At 45.8% G+C, this 15,653-nt stretch overlaps 1 protein-coding gene and 1 long non-coding RNA gene across 8 annotated transcripts; one reads left to right on the top strand and one right to left on the bottom strand.

Annotated features, from left to right (window-relative positions):
* The first annotated feature begins 10 nt into the window (after positions 1 to 10).
* Positions 11 to 2,116, top strand: LOC128793169 (uncharacterized). 2 transcript variants are annotated; one of them, XR_008432673.1, is made up of 3 exons: positions 11 to 244; positions 1,108 to 1,207; positions 1,965 to 2,116. It is a non-coding gene; the product is annotated as an uncharacterized LOC128793169 (long non-coding RNA). The 2 variants fall into 2 exon arrangements; XR_008432674.1 differs by having other exon boundaries at positions 1,853 to 2,116.
* Positions 2,106 to 14,962, bottom strand: RNF168 (ring finger protein 168). Of its 6 annotated transcripts, none has more exons than XM_053952204.1 (9): positions 14,855 to 14,962; positions 10,103 to 10,717; positions 9,729 to 9,799; positions 8,811 to 9,154; positions 7,680 to 7,756; positions 6,359 to 6,535; positions 5,562 to 5,686; positions 5,194 to 5,281; positions 2,106 to 4,704 (listed from the first exon to the last, which is right to left on the bottom strand). In XM_053952204.1, exons 4-9 carry the CDS (start codon positions 9,109 to 9,111, stop codon positions 3,637 to 3,639), a joined length of 1,836 nt encoding a protein of 611 aa, XP_053808179.1. In that variant the 5' UTR covers positions 9,112 to 9,154; positions 9,729 to 9,799; positions 10,103 to 10,717; positions 14,855 to 14,962; the 3' UTR covers positions 2,106 to 3,636. The 6 variants fall into 6 exon arrangements, with proteins under 6 accessions (XP_053808179.1, XP_053808181.1, XP_053808180.1 ...); XM_053952206.1 differs by having other exon boundaries at positions 10,103 to 10,712; positions 14,855 to 14,961; XM_053952205.1 differs by lacking the exon at positions 14,855 to 14,962 and adding an exon at positions 12,081 to 12,151.
* Positions 14,963 to 15,653: the final 691 nt, after the last annotated feature.

Below are 15,653 nucleotides of genomic sequence, written 5' to 3'. Positions count from 1 at the left end.
CGCGCGGGAGGCGGGAGTTGCCGTGGCAACGCCCTCCTTTCCTCCCCCGCTCCGCCTCAGCGGCTTTCCCTGGGAATGCCCCCGGAATTCCCGACCCGCCGCTTCCAAGGGACACAGGCCTTAGAGCGGACCGGCACTCTCAGATCACGTAACCGGCCTTCCCACGCGGATTTACCCCATTACAGAGGCCCGCGGCGCAGCGAGGGGCCCGGCAGGCCGCGAGCCGAGTGCGAAGCAGATCCAGGTGCTGTGAGCAGGGAGACACTCAGCAAGAGCCCGGATCACGGGCACAGGCCGGGGTGACCTGCTGGAGAGCAGCGCTGCTGTGAAGGACCTGGGGGTTCTGGCAGGCAACCAGCTGTCCCCGAGCCGGCAGAGTGTCCTGGGGGCCAGAAGGGCCAGTGGGACCCTGGGGGACACTGCGAAGAGCACTGACAGCAGGTCAGGGAGTGATCCTGTCCCTCTGCCAGCCGAGTGCTGTGTCCAGCTCTGGGCCCCTCAGGAGAGGAATGGAGCTGCTGGAGCAGGTCTAGGGGAAGCTGCGGAGATGCTGAAGGGCCTGGAGCATCTCTGTGCCCAGGAAAGGCTGAGGGAGCTGGGGCTGCTCAGCCTGGAGAGGGGCCCCAGCTGAGAGGGGCCTCAGCCCTGCCTGTCCCTGGGTGTCTCTGGAGGGGAAGGGGACAGAGCAGGGCCCGGGCTCTGCTCTGGGGGCCCAGCAATGGCGCCAGAGCCACGGGCAGGGACTGAGCCCAGAAGTTCCACCTGCACATGAGGAAGAACTTTCCTGGGCAGTGACAGAGCCCTGGACAGACCCCGGAGAGGGTGTGGAGCCTCCCTCACTGGAGATATCCCAGAGCTGTCTGGACACGGGCTGTGCCACGGGCTGTGGGATGGCCCTGCTGGAGCAGATGGACCCACTGAGGTCCCTTCCAGCCTGACCCATTCTGGGATTCTGTGGGGCAGGACCTGAGGTGGTGAAGGAATAGCTCATCTGCACCTGTGCAGGGAGCCCTGACAGGGCCCCCCTGCCATCACTGGTCACAAAGCCAGAAGAGGAAACCCTTGGATTTGTCCCCACCTGCTATACCAGGTGTTTCTGATCCCCAGGCCACCTGAAGAAATGTCAGGAAAGGAATGCTTTACTCCTTTCCAGTTTCATGACACAGCAGGAATGTGGCTGCCTTGCTGCTGAACACTTGTCAACTCTGTGAGTACCACAGAAAGCTGAGATTTCCCTAGAATTCTAATAATTTGTTACCTCACTGCCATGGAAACAGGTACATCTGTTCTCTCTCTTACTGCCTCTCATCCCCACATGAGCTCTGGTGCTCAGAGAAGCAACCAAATCTGTGAAGTATTTGGGGTTTTGGCACTTGTTTTGTTTTTCCTGGCTGTTGGATGAGCTGAACTTGTTCACAAACAAGATAAATTAATCACCAGGACTGAAGGCAGGTGAGCAGCAGTGAACTGTTACACCAGCCCAGACATCTCAAATACAGACTCCTGCTTCACCAACACCAGTAAAACAAAGCTGATTTCACCTGCTTCAAAGCTCCCGGACCAGAGTGTCAGAAACAAGCTGCTGGTACAACCAAAATCCATTCAGCAGTGGCCAAATTCCACCCTCTAACAATGCAGATCTAAAAGAATAAGCCAAATTATGCCTAGTGAAGATTATTGTGCCATGGATATGGTGAGGAATGGGATCATTTGGGGGCTTGCAGTATCCCACCTCGGAAAACACTGCTGCTATAGATTTTATACATTTTGCAGTTAAGCTTGGTGTTATCTATCAATCAATTTTTTTTTTTTTTTTGCATTCTGCTTTGAAAATGGGTTTTGTTTTTTACAGGCTTACCCTGACTGGAAAGACTGAGGGTCACCAGTATGGAACTAGTCAGTAGCTCTGCCTTAAAAAAAAACAACCTTTAATTTTTTTTTTTTTTACATCATGTGTAAAACAGAAAATAATCCCAACTGTGTTAAGGATTATGGAAAACCAGACCAATATTGAAGGAAAGCTTCCAGAACAATGGCTGAGGCAGCAGGGGAGAAAGCAAAGGATTTGCCACTGGTCACCTGTTGTAACTTCCTGAAAAAACATCTCTGAACAGAACATTTATTTATTTATTTATGAGTAGCCCACCAATGATAACGACGTGCAGGCTTTGGGGAAAAAAAAACCCAACAATTCACATTTTTGGCTCAGTGTGCTGGTCATGCTTTCCATAAAATTTGGTGTTTTTTAAAACTTAAACCATCAGAAGATGCTGCTGAAGAAACAAGTCTGTTAGGAATGTCCTATAACAGAATTAAAGTCATCAATGGGGTTCAAAAAAAGGACAAAACTCAAACATTTGCTGACTTTGATGACTAGCACACACCCTTCAGCACTGCAGCTGGCACTTGGCTCCATTTCAAACACAGACAGTGCAAAAGTAGCTCCAAAGAAGCAAAGAAAAGCCAAAATATGGCTTCATAAAACAACAAGATTAAACAATTAGCAAGAAAACTTCCTCTGCATAGTAGGATCTGGTTGCCTCTTCCCCAGCCTCAACTTCCTACAGGCCTCAGCACCTCCACATCTAAATTACAATTTCTTTTGAGTTATTTTAGTTTTAAATCCAACAGGAACGGTATTTAGTAGTGCCTCTAAAAACGGAGGGGAACAGTTACAGCCAGGCAAGGCAGTTATGTGAATCTCTAATTACTGTTATGTCATTACTGACAACTCCAGTCTTCAGTTGCTTCTTTCCCTTTTAACTTTCTCCATCATAACTGGCTTCTGGACTGTTGTTTTAATCACACTCAAACCACTTTGAATACGAAAATTAAACAGCATTGTGTATGGTAACACAATTGTACGTTAATATGTACAATTAACAGGACATTAACAACAAGAAAACAAAAGTATCTTGTTCTTAACAATAGAGAAAATGGGATCTGCAGGAGGGATCTCTGTGAACAGAGGTGAATGGGAGCCCACAGCCTTGGCATCCATGAAAGATCCTTGGCTTTGGCAGTGGAGAATGACCTGTTTCTTTCCTCTTTGTCCGAGGGAGGGGCTAGCATATGAGAGGGAAAGAGTGGCTTTCTGCTTACACTCGTGTTAATGGGTGTGCCAACAATGCAATTCCAGCAACAGCCTAAATTCCATCAACGTGCTTCAATTTACAGAACAGTGGTTGTGCTAAGGGAAGCTTCAACCTTGCAGCTGACAGCCAGCTGGGAATACAGACTTGTTTTTCATTTGTTTCCTCCATGGAATGTGCATCTTTTCCATTAAAGGCTTCGGATTCTCATTTTCAGATCAGACCATCAGTTATCCTTGTTCTCCAACATTACCAGTATTCACACTCCAAACCATGTAAATGCAAGTCAGAAAATAAGAAATGCTCCGATTCCTGCAAGAAGTGCTGCAAGTGCTAGAAAATAATAATCAAGAAAAGAACAATTTAAAAATGTTACATTCAGGGGGTATATGTTACTAGAACTTCTCAGAACTCACAGCACTGCTGCCCAGTGTGATTCCCCTCCAAAGCAACCACTCAAAACTGCTTAGGGAAGCTTTGCCTAGCACAGGAGAACATCACCGCAGTTCCCATTCCTATGCCACCACATGTCCATGGCTCTGATCTACTCTGCAACAGGACTTTTAAACATCTGCAGGATTGTCTTCTGCTTGTTCTTAGGCAGTGAACAAATATCATTTGTGTCACTGGTATTAACCACACAATTCAAAACCTTTCCTTCCTTGATGCTGGGGGATTTCACCCGGACCCTGGCAGGGGACTGCCAGTTTTCATTGCAGGAACCTTTCCGAGTCTTGTGGTGATTGGTTTCAGCCTGTGTTTTTGATCCCTTTGAGTCTTTTGCCACCTTGGAGCTTCCCTTCCTGGCAGAAGAGTCTTTTCCAGACCAAGGTGGTTTGGTGCGGAGCAGATACTCATCTGGAGAGCCCTTCTGTCGGTTCAGTGTCCTTTCCTCCTTGTCCAGCTCCTTCTGCAGCTGCAGAGCCAAGAGCCTGTCCTGCTCCTCCTGCCTGCGCCTTTCATAGAACTCCTGCTCAAAGGCTCTTTGTGTCTGCAAGATAAAATCATTCATCTGCTCTCCTTGCTCTTCTACACTTTCTGAAAAGGTTCTTCTCCTCTTATCAAGCATGTCCAAGTCAATCATGGCATCAGCTGGGGCCTCCACCAGTTTCCTTTTGGGAGTCTCCTTAGAGTTCTGTGGCCTCTCCAGTGTCTCTTCATTTGAGTGTCCAGCCTCCTTCCCCAGACCATGCAACGTGGTCTGGCTGTCAGACATCACACAGTTTATTACTAACTGACCAGAGGTAGAAGTTTCATCAGACTTTTCAAGGTTTACCCTTTGGACATGTGTCAAATTGCCACTCTCTGACTCAATTCCATCATCATCTCCTTTGGATCTAAGAAGAACTGTCCTAGACCCTTCCCCTTCTGTGGTTCCATGAAGTGCATCTGGAACTCCATCTTCTAAACCATTTGGTCCTGGTGTTTTTTCCTGCTTGACAGTGGCAGTTTCACCTGAAGCTGAGGCACTGAAATAGTTCATGCATGATTCCAAAAATGAATCTTTAGCTCCAGAATCGTTATTTACACTGGTCAGCTGTGGAGACAGGGTTGGCATTTCCTCTTGCTCATCCTGCACTGCAGAACTGCTGCCCTCATTGCTGTTGGTCTCCTGAAGAAAAGGAAGACACCACCAATGAAGTAAATTTATCAAAAGCCCATGGGTGTGAATAAATACCACACTCACTTCTCATGGCTGCATTGCCCCTGAGTGCTCTTCCCTTTTTAAAAAATACCTAACTGTTTAATAATAATGAAAATATTTAAAGTAACTGCAGAAGCCCAGCTAAAGGACTGAAACCACAACTGCAGCATTTTCCTCTTATTAGTGATTCAGACTAAATGTGCAAGTCTGCTGATCTTTGGAGGCCTTACAGGAATGATCAGACAGGCAGCCATGGAATGATGTAAATCAGGGTGCACCCTCTTCCAGTAGGCTTCAGAACTGCGAATCATGAATACCAAAGGTAGCTTAAAAAGGGCAATATAACCTGCCCAGTGCCAATGTGCAAGGGGAATAGAAGACTGGAACCCTACAGGCAAGGGGAAAATATCCCATAATTACTAACTGTGAGATTTATAACAAAATGATTCCAGTTACCCCAGAGACAGAGTTGCTCCCGCCTCTTCCTGTGGTACTGGAGAACGATGCTGATCCCAACATACCATAATTTTTTGGAGACAGATACCTTTAAAAGAAAAAAAGGATATCGCTTTAAATAGTCTGTCCTTAAATTGTCAGTCCTTTGCATTATTCAAGATCTTCAGGTTCATTCTGACAAACAAAAAACAACAAGAAGGCAAGTGTTTGCCTTCTGCTCCTATGAGGAAATGTTTTAAACTTCAACACTTCACGTTTGTCCTCAGTTATCTCGGGAAGCTGGCCTACAGCATTCCAAAGAAGCAAATGGGGCAGAGGGACACTGAAACAGGCCAATAATTAAAGAAACACTTGGCTGAATCCCTTACTTCTGAATGTCTCCAGAGTTGCTTGGTTTGTTCTTTGCCTTGCTCAGGTTCAGCGGGGATGTCTGAAGGGAGAGGCTGTGTGCTGGTGATGGGCTGCCAGGCACGTGTCCCTCAGGATCCTCATTCTTCCAGACAAGTAAAAATAGCGTTAGGTAAAACAAAACAGAACACAAACTGCAGAAAACTCAGGGAACTACTTGGGTTTTGCTGCAGAATTAGTTACTGTTGTCCAAAGAATTCTAGAACTGTGAGTAACAAATGGTTACAGAGAAAGAAACGTTACCTGTTCCATACACCTTCCTAGATCTAGCACTGAGGGACAGGAGGCTTTGCTCAAATAAGTACACAGGTTTCATCACTGGGTAGCAACAATTCAACTAAGCAAAATAAATTAATAAAACAAAAAAAAAAAACCTCCAAACATAAGGTACATTTCCAATGTATGTTCCTTTCTTCCAGTACAGGTTACTGTACATATTCATTTCTTCCAAAGAAGGATTTTTAAAAACATGAGGAAAAGGAAGCATACAGCAGAAAATCAATGTTTTAAAATGTTTCACAATGAAAACACGCAGCACACATGCTGGGTGCTGGATTTCAAGTGTGTATTACACAGGCTTCAACCCTCCCCTGGTTTTTCAAAAATTAATGGTCAGTCAAGGCTTTAAAGTACTGGGGAGTGACAACAGCTTTCAACTGCAACTAAAATAAATTTAAACTACTCCAAATTTTAACATTTGCTCTGAGAAGTCCAAGTTGCTTGCACTACATTGGTATTTGCTGCTGTCCTAACTCACCAGACTGTTACTGAGCTGCCAGGCCAGCTCTTCATCTTGCTTCAGCTGCTTCTCCATCTCCTTCCGTCTCTCTTCTGCCAGCCTGTGCTCCTCCTCCTCCTCTGCCAGCAGCCGCTGGATGTATTCCTCACTCGCTTTGTTCTCCTCCTGCTCGTGCGCTCGCCTTTCTGCCTCCACCTAAACCAGATGTTGGAAAAAAAACACCTGGTTACTACTGCAGGGCCACACTTCAACCCAGAACCTCTCGGCTGACACTGCTTAAACACGAACCATTCACTGTTCACAAATACAGCAGCATTGCATTGCACGAGTCTCGAAGATGTAAGAATCACATGGATGCTGTGTGTAGAGCCTTGGGTTTGACCACAGTGACAAACCTTTTGGTTTCTGTAAGATTATACCATTAACCTGCAAGGCTGAACTCCATTCTTCACCTTCTCAAAGTGTTAGTAACAAAACTAACATCTCCAAATACATGGATCTACAGAGAAAGTGGGATTAGAATTCTGTCTAAGGCTGAATGCCAGCTATCCCACAGCATTTGCTCAACCTGCTTTTATCATTATATATCCCAAAGACAGCACATCTCTCTTCTAGAAGAGTGCTGCTCTCCTGAAACATACAAACCCCAAAGCAGCAGGCCAGGAATTTTACATCTGCCTTTCTTACAGGAGACGTGCTGAGAGATCAGTTACCAGCAACTCCACGAGGAGAGCAAAGTACTTCAAGAATAAAGCTTTCTTTGGAAATTCCCCCCAGTCCTCTGCTTCATGTGCTCCTGTAATCACCAGCAAGGGGCTCTCAGAGAAAGGTCCATTCCCATACATTCCAACTCTAAATCTTAATACTACTGTGTCTGAATTGGAAGAAGGATCCTTAAGTAAGCCAAAATTGAGATTCTTTAGAATTTTTACTGATTTTCAAAAGAGCACAGGTAACAGAGTGAACAAAGAAGAAAGACTATGCTGTATGTTCATTACTGAAGGTTATCTAATTGAGGTCTCTTACTTGGAGGGAAATCAAGAAGACAAATATAAAACCAAAGCCCAAACAGCTCCAAATTTCTACATTTCCTAGTTTTATGTGCATTGACTGAGAGATGAGGTTTGAGGTATATATCAAGAATGTCACCTCATGTCAAATACAAAGAAATCTCTTCCACCAATTTAATTCATGATTCAGGAGTGACCAGTATGTTCTTGCAGCTGCAGTGCCCTTTTAAGTATCTTTACTATTAAATAAAATTACAGCTGTTTGTGGAAACAATTCAAATAACTAAATATGAAGCATTTATGCTTTTAAAACATATTTTTAGACATACCTTACTAATCTCTGCTTCATATTCCTGCCTCAGCTCCCCAGGCTTGCTTAGCTGGTGCTGCGGCTTGGGGATACAGACTAATCAAGAGGAAGTAGAGGAAAAAACAAAAGTCAACAAAGTCATGACAGTCAACAACAAAGGATTTTAACAACAACAAAGGATTTTAACTCCATACCCTGTCATGGGAATGATTTGACTTAAATCAAGTGCTGTGATTGAAAAAATGAAGGAGTAAAGCAAAAAATACCAAGGAATAGTTTACACAGTAGAAAAGTGTGGTGTTAGTGGCAGGAACAGGCAGTGTTTCCCAAGCACTGTATATAAAGCAAATACAATGGAAACAAGTTTCCCAGAGAAACTGTGGCTGCCCCATCCCTGGAAGTGTCCTAGGCCAGGCTGGATGGAGCTTGGAGCAACCTGGTCTAGTGGAAGGTGTCCCTGCCCATGGCAGGGAGGTGGAATGGGATGATCTTTAAGGTCTCACCCAACCCATTTCCTCATTCATTCTCTGTTGGTACACTGACCATAATTTGTGTCTTTCACTCTTTTTTGTTAAAAAGACCTCAGAACACTGCAAGTGGAACAAGTTACCCCATGGCCAACCTATCAAAACGTCCCCCAAGGGTGCTTGTAACATCATAAACCCCAAAATCCTTCTTCAAAAAGTTAATCAGATTTCACTTCCTTCTCTCTGACACCACAATTTTCAGCTCACAGATTCTTGCATTGACCAAACTCCTGGAATTTCAACCAAACTATTTAACACCTAAAAATCTTCTAACCAGTTCACTTACTTGACAGTGATAAAGAAACACACCCAAACACTCTGCCTGTAGATGCTACAGCTGCAAATGAGCAATGAACAAGGCCAGGCAGCCACACCACCCCCCACCAAAGGCATGAACAAATATCAACTGAAATCACCCGACAATGTAATTTTTATCCTCTGTGCCACAAATGAAGAAGGCATTGCCCACCTCTCCCCTGCCCCTTTTGCAGGAGAGCTCTGTCTCTGCCAGCAGTAACACACCTATCTACCCACAGCTCTGTATTTCCCAACATCTGAAGTCCACCCACAGTAATTCCTGTGGCAAAGAGGAGACAATCCAGGACAAGTGACATTTCACTTACTTTCCTCATCCAAATCCTGTCCGTTCATCCTGCGCTCGCACTCCTCTGGGTAATTCTTCTGGATCTTCTCCCAGAGCTCCCAGTTGATAAGAGTATTTCTGCGGGTATTGTACCGTGCCCAGGAAGAGACTCGACGCCTACAAAAGGGGCAAGAAAGGCTGGCCTTTTCCACTGTCATCTGGAAGCAGGAATTACAGAGGGTATGGCTGCATGGCAGCGTGACAGGCTCCACAAAGATCTCCATGCAAATCTGGCAGAGGCAGTCGGACAAGGAAAGCGGGGCCTTGGATTTCTTCGACATACTGACTTGAGGTAGAGGAACAGCACTAGGACAACATCAGGGCCTGAAAGCAAAAAGAAACATTCAGGTTCCTTATGGTAAGTAAAATAAAGGAAAATACAAAATGTTTTACAGCTACTTTAAGAAAATGCTAGTGGATTTAGAAGTGGTTGCTGCTTAAGTGGTTGCTTTTCTCAGGGCCTGAGAGATTCCTGAGGAAGAAGCAGAGCTTTACAGAAGTCATGGAAAAACTGTACCAGGTTTTCCTACTGCAGTTTCCTGTGAGCTGTAACAGATGCTTTGGGGATAGCAAGGAGGTGGTAAGGAGAGGGGGGGAAAGGTGAGAGTTCTTCCAGTCACCTCTGTTACTCCCCTCTTCTCCCACCACTCCCTATCTATGATAAGATATGCTGGATATGTTATTCCAGTTACCTTAACCTTCCATTGACTCATTTTTTTCAGTATATGCACATCCTTTGAGAGCTGCTTTTGGCACAAGCTTGTTTGTTTGTGTATTTCTGGTGAAATGCACCAGAGCAGAGCAGCTTCTTCCTCATTCATTTGCTTACTTAAGCTACGACTATAAAGCTAAAATCCCTCTTTTTCTTAAAATAAATGAAGAATGAAAACTTCAGCACCTTCTTGTATGACTTGAAACTGTGGGGGTCATCTGTCTCCTCATACGATTTTTCCGCTTGGCCCAGCAATACTGTGGGAGAGAAAACAAAAGACACGTACAGCAAAAGAAGAAACCCACTGATATTTAAGTTACAAGCTTCTTTAACAGGCAGCTTCAGAGACAGGAGGCCCTTGAAAGAAAGGCTGCCATTCCTCACAGAGAACTCTCCATGGAGACAAATACACGTTAAAGCCAGTTTATTATTTCCGCTGTTTTTATTGACAAAAAATAACCCCCAGGAAGTCGGCGCCCAGCGAAAAGGGGGCCCCTCGTCCCCCTCCGGCCCCCGTCACCCCCAGCCCCTGAGGGTCCCAGCGAGGACTCGGCACCCACCGCTCCGGAGGCCGGGAAAGGCCGCGGCTCCCGCAATGGCGGCTCCGCTCCGCCCCTCACTCAGGGGCTGTTCCCGCCGCCCGCCTGAGGGCTCCGCCTCCTCCTCCTTTTTCTCCTCCTTCTCCTTTTCTCCTTCCTTCTTCTCCTCCTCTTCTTCTGTCTCCTCCTTCTCCTCTTCCACCTGCTCCGCCGAGCCTGCTGGGAGACAGAGGCCGCGGGCCCTCAGGGGGAAGGCGGGCTGGGCTGTCGTGATAGGCCGGGCGGGAATGGCTTCCCACAGCGAGAGAGCTGCGTTAGGTGGGATGTTAGGAATAAATCCTTCCCTGTGAGGGTGGTGAGGAGCCGGCACAGGCAGGCCCGGGAAGCCGTGGCCGCCTCGTGCCCGACAGTGCCCAAGGCCGGCCGGGCGGGCTTGGTCGTCGGGCTTTGCTCCCTGGCTTTGCTCCGTGGTGTGGTCCCTGCTGAGCTCACCTGGCCGCAGGTGCCCACGGCACATCCCGCCTCAGGTCCTCCTCCAGCATCTCCGCCTGCAGGTCAAACTCGTGCGCCAGGGTCTGCAGGCTGGAGTCCAGCTGTGCGAACCGCGCCTCCAGGGACAGCAGCCTGCTTTCTACTCTGGGCGGTGGAAAACAAGAGTAAGGGAATTTCGGAAGGATTTGGGGCTTTCTGTCGCGACATTGCATTGTGAACAGCTTCAGACCCCGTTCTCGGGGCGCTCCCAAGATTTCTGAGAACAAACTGAAAGTCAAGGTTTTGGCCGTTTCCTGGTGCAGAGATCTTAAAATCTCCAAATACAGCTGCAAAATTAGTATGTAGATGTATCTGTGGCTCACAACCATATGCATTATCAGTGGCATAGGTTTTCCTCTAACACATTTTGAAGTGATTTATGCTCTTATTTGTAGTGTCATGGTTTTTTGAACCATTTTCATTTAACGTTGAGGAGAACTTCTCATTACTTCTCTGGTTAAAAACTAGGCAAATAATTAACAAGCCACCTGCAGTGATTTTTTAATAGGACTGTCCTTCCATGGAACAAGTGTGATAAAAACTACTTCATAGCTTGTTTTATTAACTGCTTTCTCATTATTTGGTATCTGTTGTGTTTCTCCCTATTTAAAATTGTAAATTATAAAGATGAGGTTTTGAGTTTTAAGCCACTCCACTTTTGCTGAAGAAAACTGCCTGGTTTAAAAGAACTTGTTGTGTTGAGACAAAGTAATGCCAGTATTTATTTTTGTACCCATTTCTCTCTTTCCTGGAGATACAGGGTGTGCTGGGCATCTGTCACTGTGGGTGGTTTTTATATAGAGTTTTGTCCACATTTTCCTCAGTTACCTGATTGACATCGAGGTGTGTTCTTGAGAATCCCGAGGATCTGAAAGCTCATGTAAATAATTCAAAGTTCCTTCTTAAATACTGACCAACTATCTCAGTACCATGTAGACAATAGTGATTTACTAGCAGAGCATCACATACTCCTTACAGAATTTTTTGTGATTTTTCTTTTTATTTTACTGGCAAAACTTCAGGCTGTATCAGCTAACAATAACTACACTATCAGCAAATATTATTACCTACATATTTATCTTTTTTCATTCCTAGTTTGCTCCACTGCTTCTGTGACCTACCTGTGTTAAACACTCTATTACATATACTTGAATGAACTTTTTGTAAGGACAAAATACACAGCAGCTGGTGATGACATTAAAAAATAAAAAGCCAAAACAAAACCCTTCAAACATTTTTTCCATTCTTTGACATGTATCCCACGGTATTTTAATGTCTGTTGTTATAAGGGACAGACCAAAAATGCCATTTTTTCCTATCAGCAGTTCCTCCCTCTCCCTGCCTGCCTCTACTCCTGCCTCCCCCTTCTCCAAACCAAACCCTACTTTGGATTCTGTCTGCAGCTGACCTGAATGAGGAGAAAATAAAAAGACCTCAACAGTGGCATATTTTACTAAGTATCCCCGACCTTAATTCATTGTCTGGCCGCTTGTGCAGATCCTTGTTTAACGATTTTCTGTTGTTTCCTGAGGCTAGAGGCTTCCTCTGCAGCCTGGTGAAGCTCATCTTACTGTGGTATGACTCTTCTTGCTTCAGCAAGAATTTTGGGATGAAAATAGAACTTTAATTGGAAACTAAGCTGGTGTCATGTAGAAATGTAGGGAGTTCAGAAGAACTGGAAGGATTGATGTGTCATAATTGGATCGAATCTGTCAGCACTGAGAGAGCAAGTGCAGAAACTGCGGTGAGGTGAGTTGGGGTTTGCTGTGAATGACTTTCAGAGCTGGGTTGTCAGATAATGAGTGTTCTTGCCGGTGAGCTGTTGGTTTGCAGCTTTTTATCACAGTACATAAGCTTCCTCACAGCCCATTCTCCAACTTCCTCCTCTACAAGTAAGAGTAAAGTTATCTAAGATCTCATCACTAATGCTAATCTCAGTGCAGCAGTAGTTTCTCAGCAGCCTTCAATCCAATGCTTTACTATTTGACCAGTTTTTGTCTCTCAGACATTTTTTTATTGCCTTTCTGTATTTTTAAGCACCTGCAACAAACATTTCAGCATTTGCCAATTTTGGATCTAAAAATGTCTGTTCAGTTATACCACGGTAGATCCATAACTGATCTCCCACATCTGGAACTGAATTCTGATACGACTGAGTGCTGCTGCCTCTTGACCTAAGTTTGGAATGAAAAGAGGAAGAATGGATTAAACCTCCCATTTTCATTTCCATCATGACCTCTGAACACTTTTTCCTTTAGTGTAAGCGAAGTTACCACTAAGTCAGTGACCTCTAACTCTGACTAGTGTACACACAAACCACATCCCCATTCTTTACCAGAAAGCTTTTAAAATTCCTCTCTTGTTAGCACACAGAACATATTTGGAAGCCATGCAGCAGAAGCTCCAGCATTTCCACTTCTCTGGAAGTGTGGTTCTATGTGAAACCTTATTTCTGCTATTCAGGCATTTACAGAAAATGACATTTTAGAGCTGTCACGTGGGTTTGATTTTCCAGGCTAGTGCAGCATCCTACACTTCTCCAAGCTCTCCCCATTCGCTGACTCCATGGTACATTAGACACACACTTCTTCAAGTAGTTTCCCACAGAATTAATTTTCACTTTTTTCTTTCAGGAGTTGTTTCATCATTTCTCCCTCTGGTCAGGTCTCCAATAGCTACTTTTGTGTGAATCAGAGTCATAAAGGCTGTGGGTGAACCAACAGTATAAGCAGTACCTCGACAAGAGGAGTTTCTTTCCAAGTCTGTCAGCTGTCTGTCTGTCAACACATAATCATTCATTTCCTAAGCAGAAGTACTGCATCCCATCAGCTGTGATACTCTTGACAGGGATCCTTTTCACTGCAGGTAAACCACAGTTGTATGTATGACACCTGATTTGACTTCTAAAAGTCTCAACACTGCATAGTTTGCCTTTAAATGTAACATGTCACAGAACCCCAGAATGCTTGAGGTTGGAAGGACCTTAAAGCCCAACTCATTCTACCCACTGCCATGGGCAGGGACACCTTCCACTATCCCAGGTTGCTCCAACCCCAAGCCCCATCCAACCTGGCCTTGGACACTTCCAGGGATCCAGGGGAAGCTACAGCTTCTCTGGCCAACCTGTGCCAGGGCCTCACCTCCCTCCCAGGAACATGAAAATCCAGAGTTAGCCTGCCTCTAACTGCTGAGAATTTCAGACCCTTTTTTGGCTGTTTTTCCTGAAGATCCATGCTCATATCTTTATATCTGCCCTGAGCCACCACCACTGGTGCCTGCTGCTGCACAGCTGAGCACGAACTGGTGCCAGCGGGGGCAGCTGAGGCCAGATTATTTTTCAGGAAGTCCATGAACCTGTTGGTCATGTTCCTCTGCCAAGTGCAGGCTTTGGAAATGGAGGGTGAATCAGCATCACCTATGACCTGATTCCCCAAAGATGGTGATTTGCTTTCCTAAAACTTTTAAGAAAGGTCCATTCTTGGAGGTTTTTTTTTGCTCATGATAACCACTTACTCCCTGTCTTTGAACCCTCGAGACTCTGAGGCATGATCTGAAAATCAGAAGTTCACCTGAAATCTCCAATTAGAACAGCAAGCCTGAATTTCACAGAAACACAGGATATACTGAGTTGGAAAGGATTCACAAGGATTCAACTCCTGGCCCTGCACTCCTGGCCCCCCCCAGCAATCCCACCCTGTGCCTGAGAGCGATGTCTGAATGCTTCTTGAGCTCTGGCAGCTTTGGTGCTGCGACATTCCCTGGGAAGCCTCTTCAGTGCCTGACCACCCTCTGGGAGAAGAACATTTTTCTAATATCCAAACGAAACCTCCCCTTAAACAACTTAAGGCCATTCCCTCAGGTCCTGTCACTGGGCTCCACAGATATCAGTGTCTGTCCCTCCTCCCTCCTCATGAAGAAGTTGTAAACCTCAACAAGGTCTCTCCTCAGTCTCCTCCAGGGACAGACCAAGTGCCCTCATTGCCTGGTGACACTTCATGCAGCTGCAGGCCACGGCTGATGGAGCAACTGCCCAAACCCTGCAGCAAACTGCCAGGATGGCAGCCAGGGAATAAACACCACCATGGAGCTGATGGCTCTGTCCCTCTTTCCTCCCGATGTCCGTTCACACCCAGTTGCCCACAGAAGTTTCCAGAGAAGCACAGGTTAGCCTGGTGTCCCGTGTTAGCTGTCCCATGCCCCAGCCCTCCGTGCCCTCCCTGTCCCTCCCCAGCCCTGCAGGACCTGTTCAGCGTCTCGTTCAGGGAGCGCAGGGAGATGCTGGCTTTCGCCATCTTCCTGGAGAACACCAAGAGAAGAAATAAAAGCTGGAGCGGGCTCGCTCCTCTCTCCTGTAGCCGGCAGCAACAGCAGGGACAGGGGATCTGAGTCCTGCAGGAGGTTGTTTGTTCCGAGGCTTTTTATAGCCTGTAAATCCAAATATAGGTCATGGATGCACCAACACACGTTCATGGACATATCACACACTGAACCACACAGCCCGACCCGACCCCTTCCTCTGTCCCACTGATCCCATGGCTTCACACATGAACTAATTCACAGGCAACACAAAAGGGAACAACTACAATCTTATGCTTTTTTTTTTTATTTATTGCTGTGTTTTGGCTTTGATTTGCTGTTGTGCCCACCAGATCATGTCTTGGGCCAAAGTCTCCTGCAGAGAAAGGCTGTACAAGCAGATTGCCTTTGTTTTTTTTTATTAAAAAGGTACGAAGGTAAAATCTGATTTGGATGAGAATGAGTTGTATTTGGTTGCAGGGAGCTGCTTTGAGTAAAACCAAGACAGTTGGAATCTCTTCCATAAAGGGCGGAGAGAGGCAGCACAACCAGATAATGATTTTCCAGAGCTTGGTATGTAAAAAAATAGAGCTGGAAATTTTTCCAATATGAGTCTGGTAACAGCCCAGTTGGTGAAACACAGCAGCACAAACCCAAACCTACCACCAGTGTAGCAGGTGCTCAGCCAGTACTAGGAATTCAGTTCTGTGACAGGATGAGGACAGCCCAGGGAAAAAAAAACCCG

This window comes from Vidua chalybeata, chromosome 10, assembly GCF_026979565.1.
Source record: "Vidua chalybeata isolate OUT-0048 chromosome 10, bVidCha1 merged haplotype, whole genome shotgun sequence".
Classification (NCBI taxonomy): Eukaryota; Metazoa; Chordata; class Aves; order Passeriformes; family Viduidae; genus Vidua; species Vidua chalybeata.
This window is presented reverse-complemented; position numbering and strand designations above follow the sequence as displayed.

What these genes read in the sequence shown, in the direction of transcription:
- RNF168 (XM_053952204.1), bottom strand. Translation starts at nt 9,111, where the DNA reads ATGTCGAAGAAATCCAAGGCCCCGCTTTCCTTGTCCGACTGCCTCTGC. An exon ending in ACAGGATTTGGATGAGGAAA is followed by an intron (nt 7,757 to 8,810) that starts GTAAGTGAAATG and finishes CCTCTTGATTAG; the next exon opens with TCTGTATCCCCAAGCCGCAG. An exon ending in AACTCTGGAGACATTCAGAA is followed by an intron (nt 5,282 to 5,561) that starts GTAAGGGATTCA and finishes TTTCTTTTAAAG; the next exon opens with GTATCTGTCTCCAAAAAATT.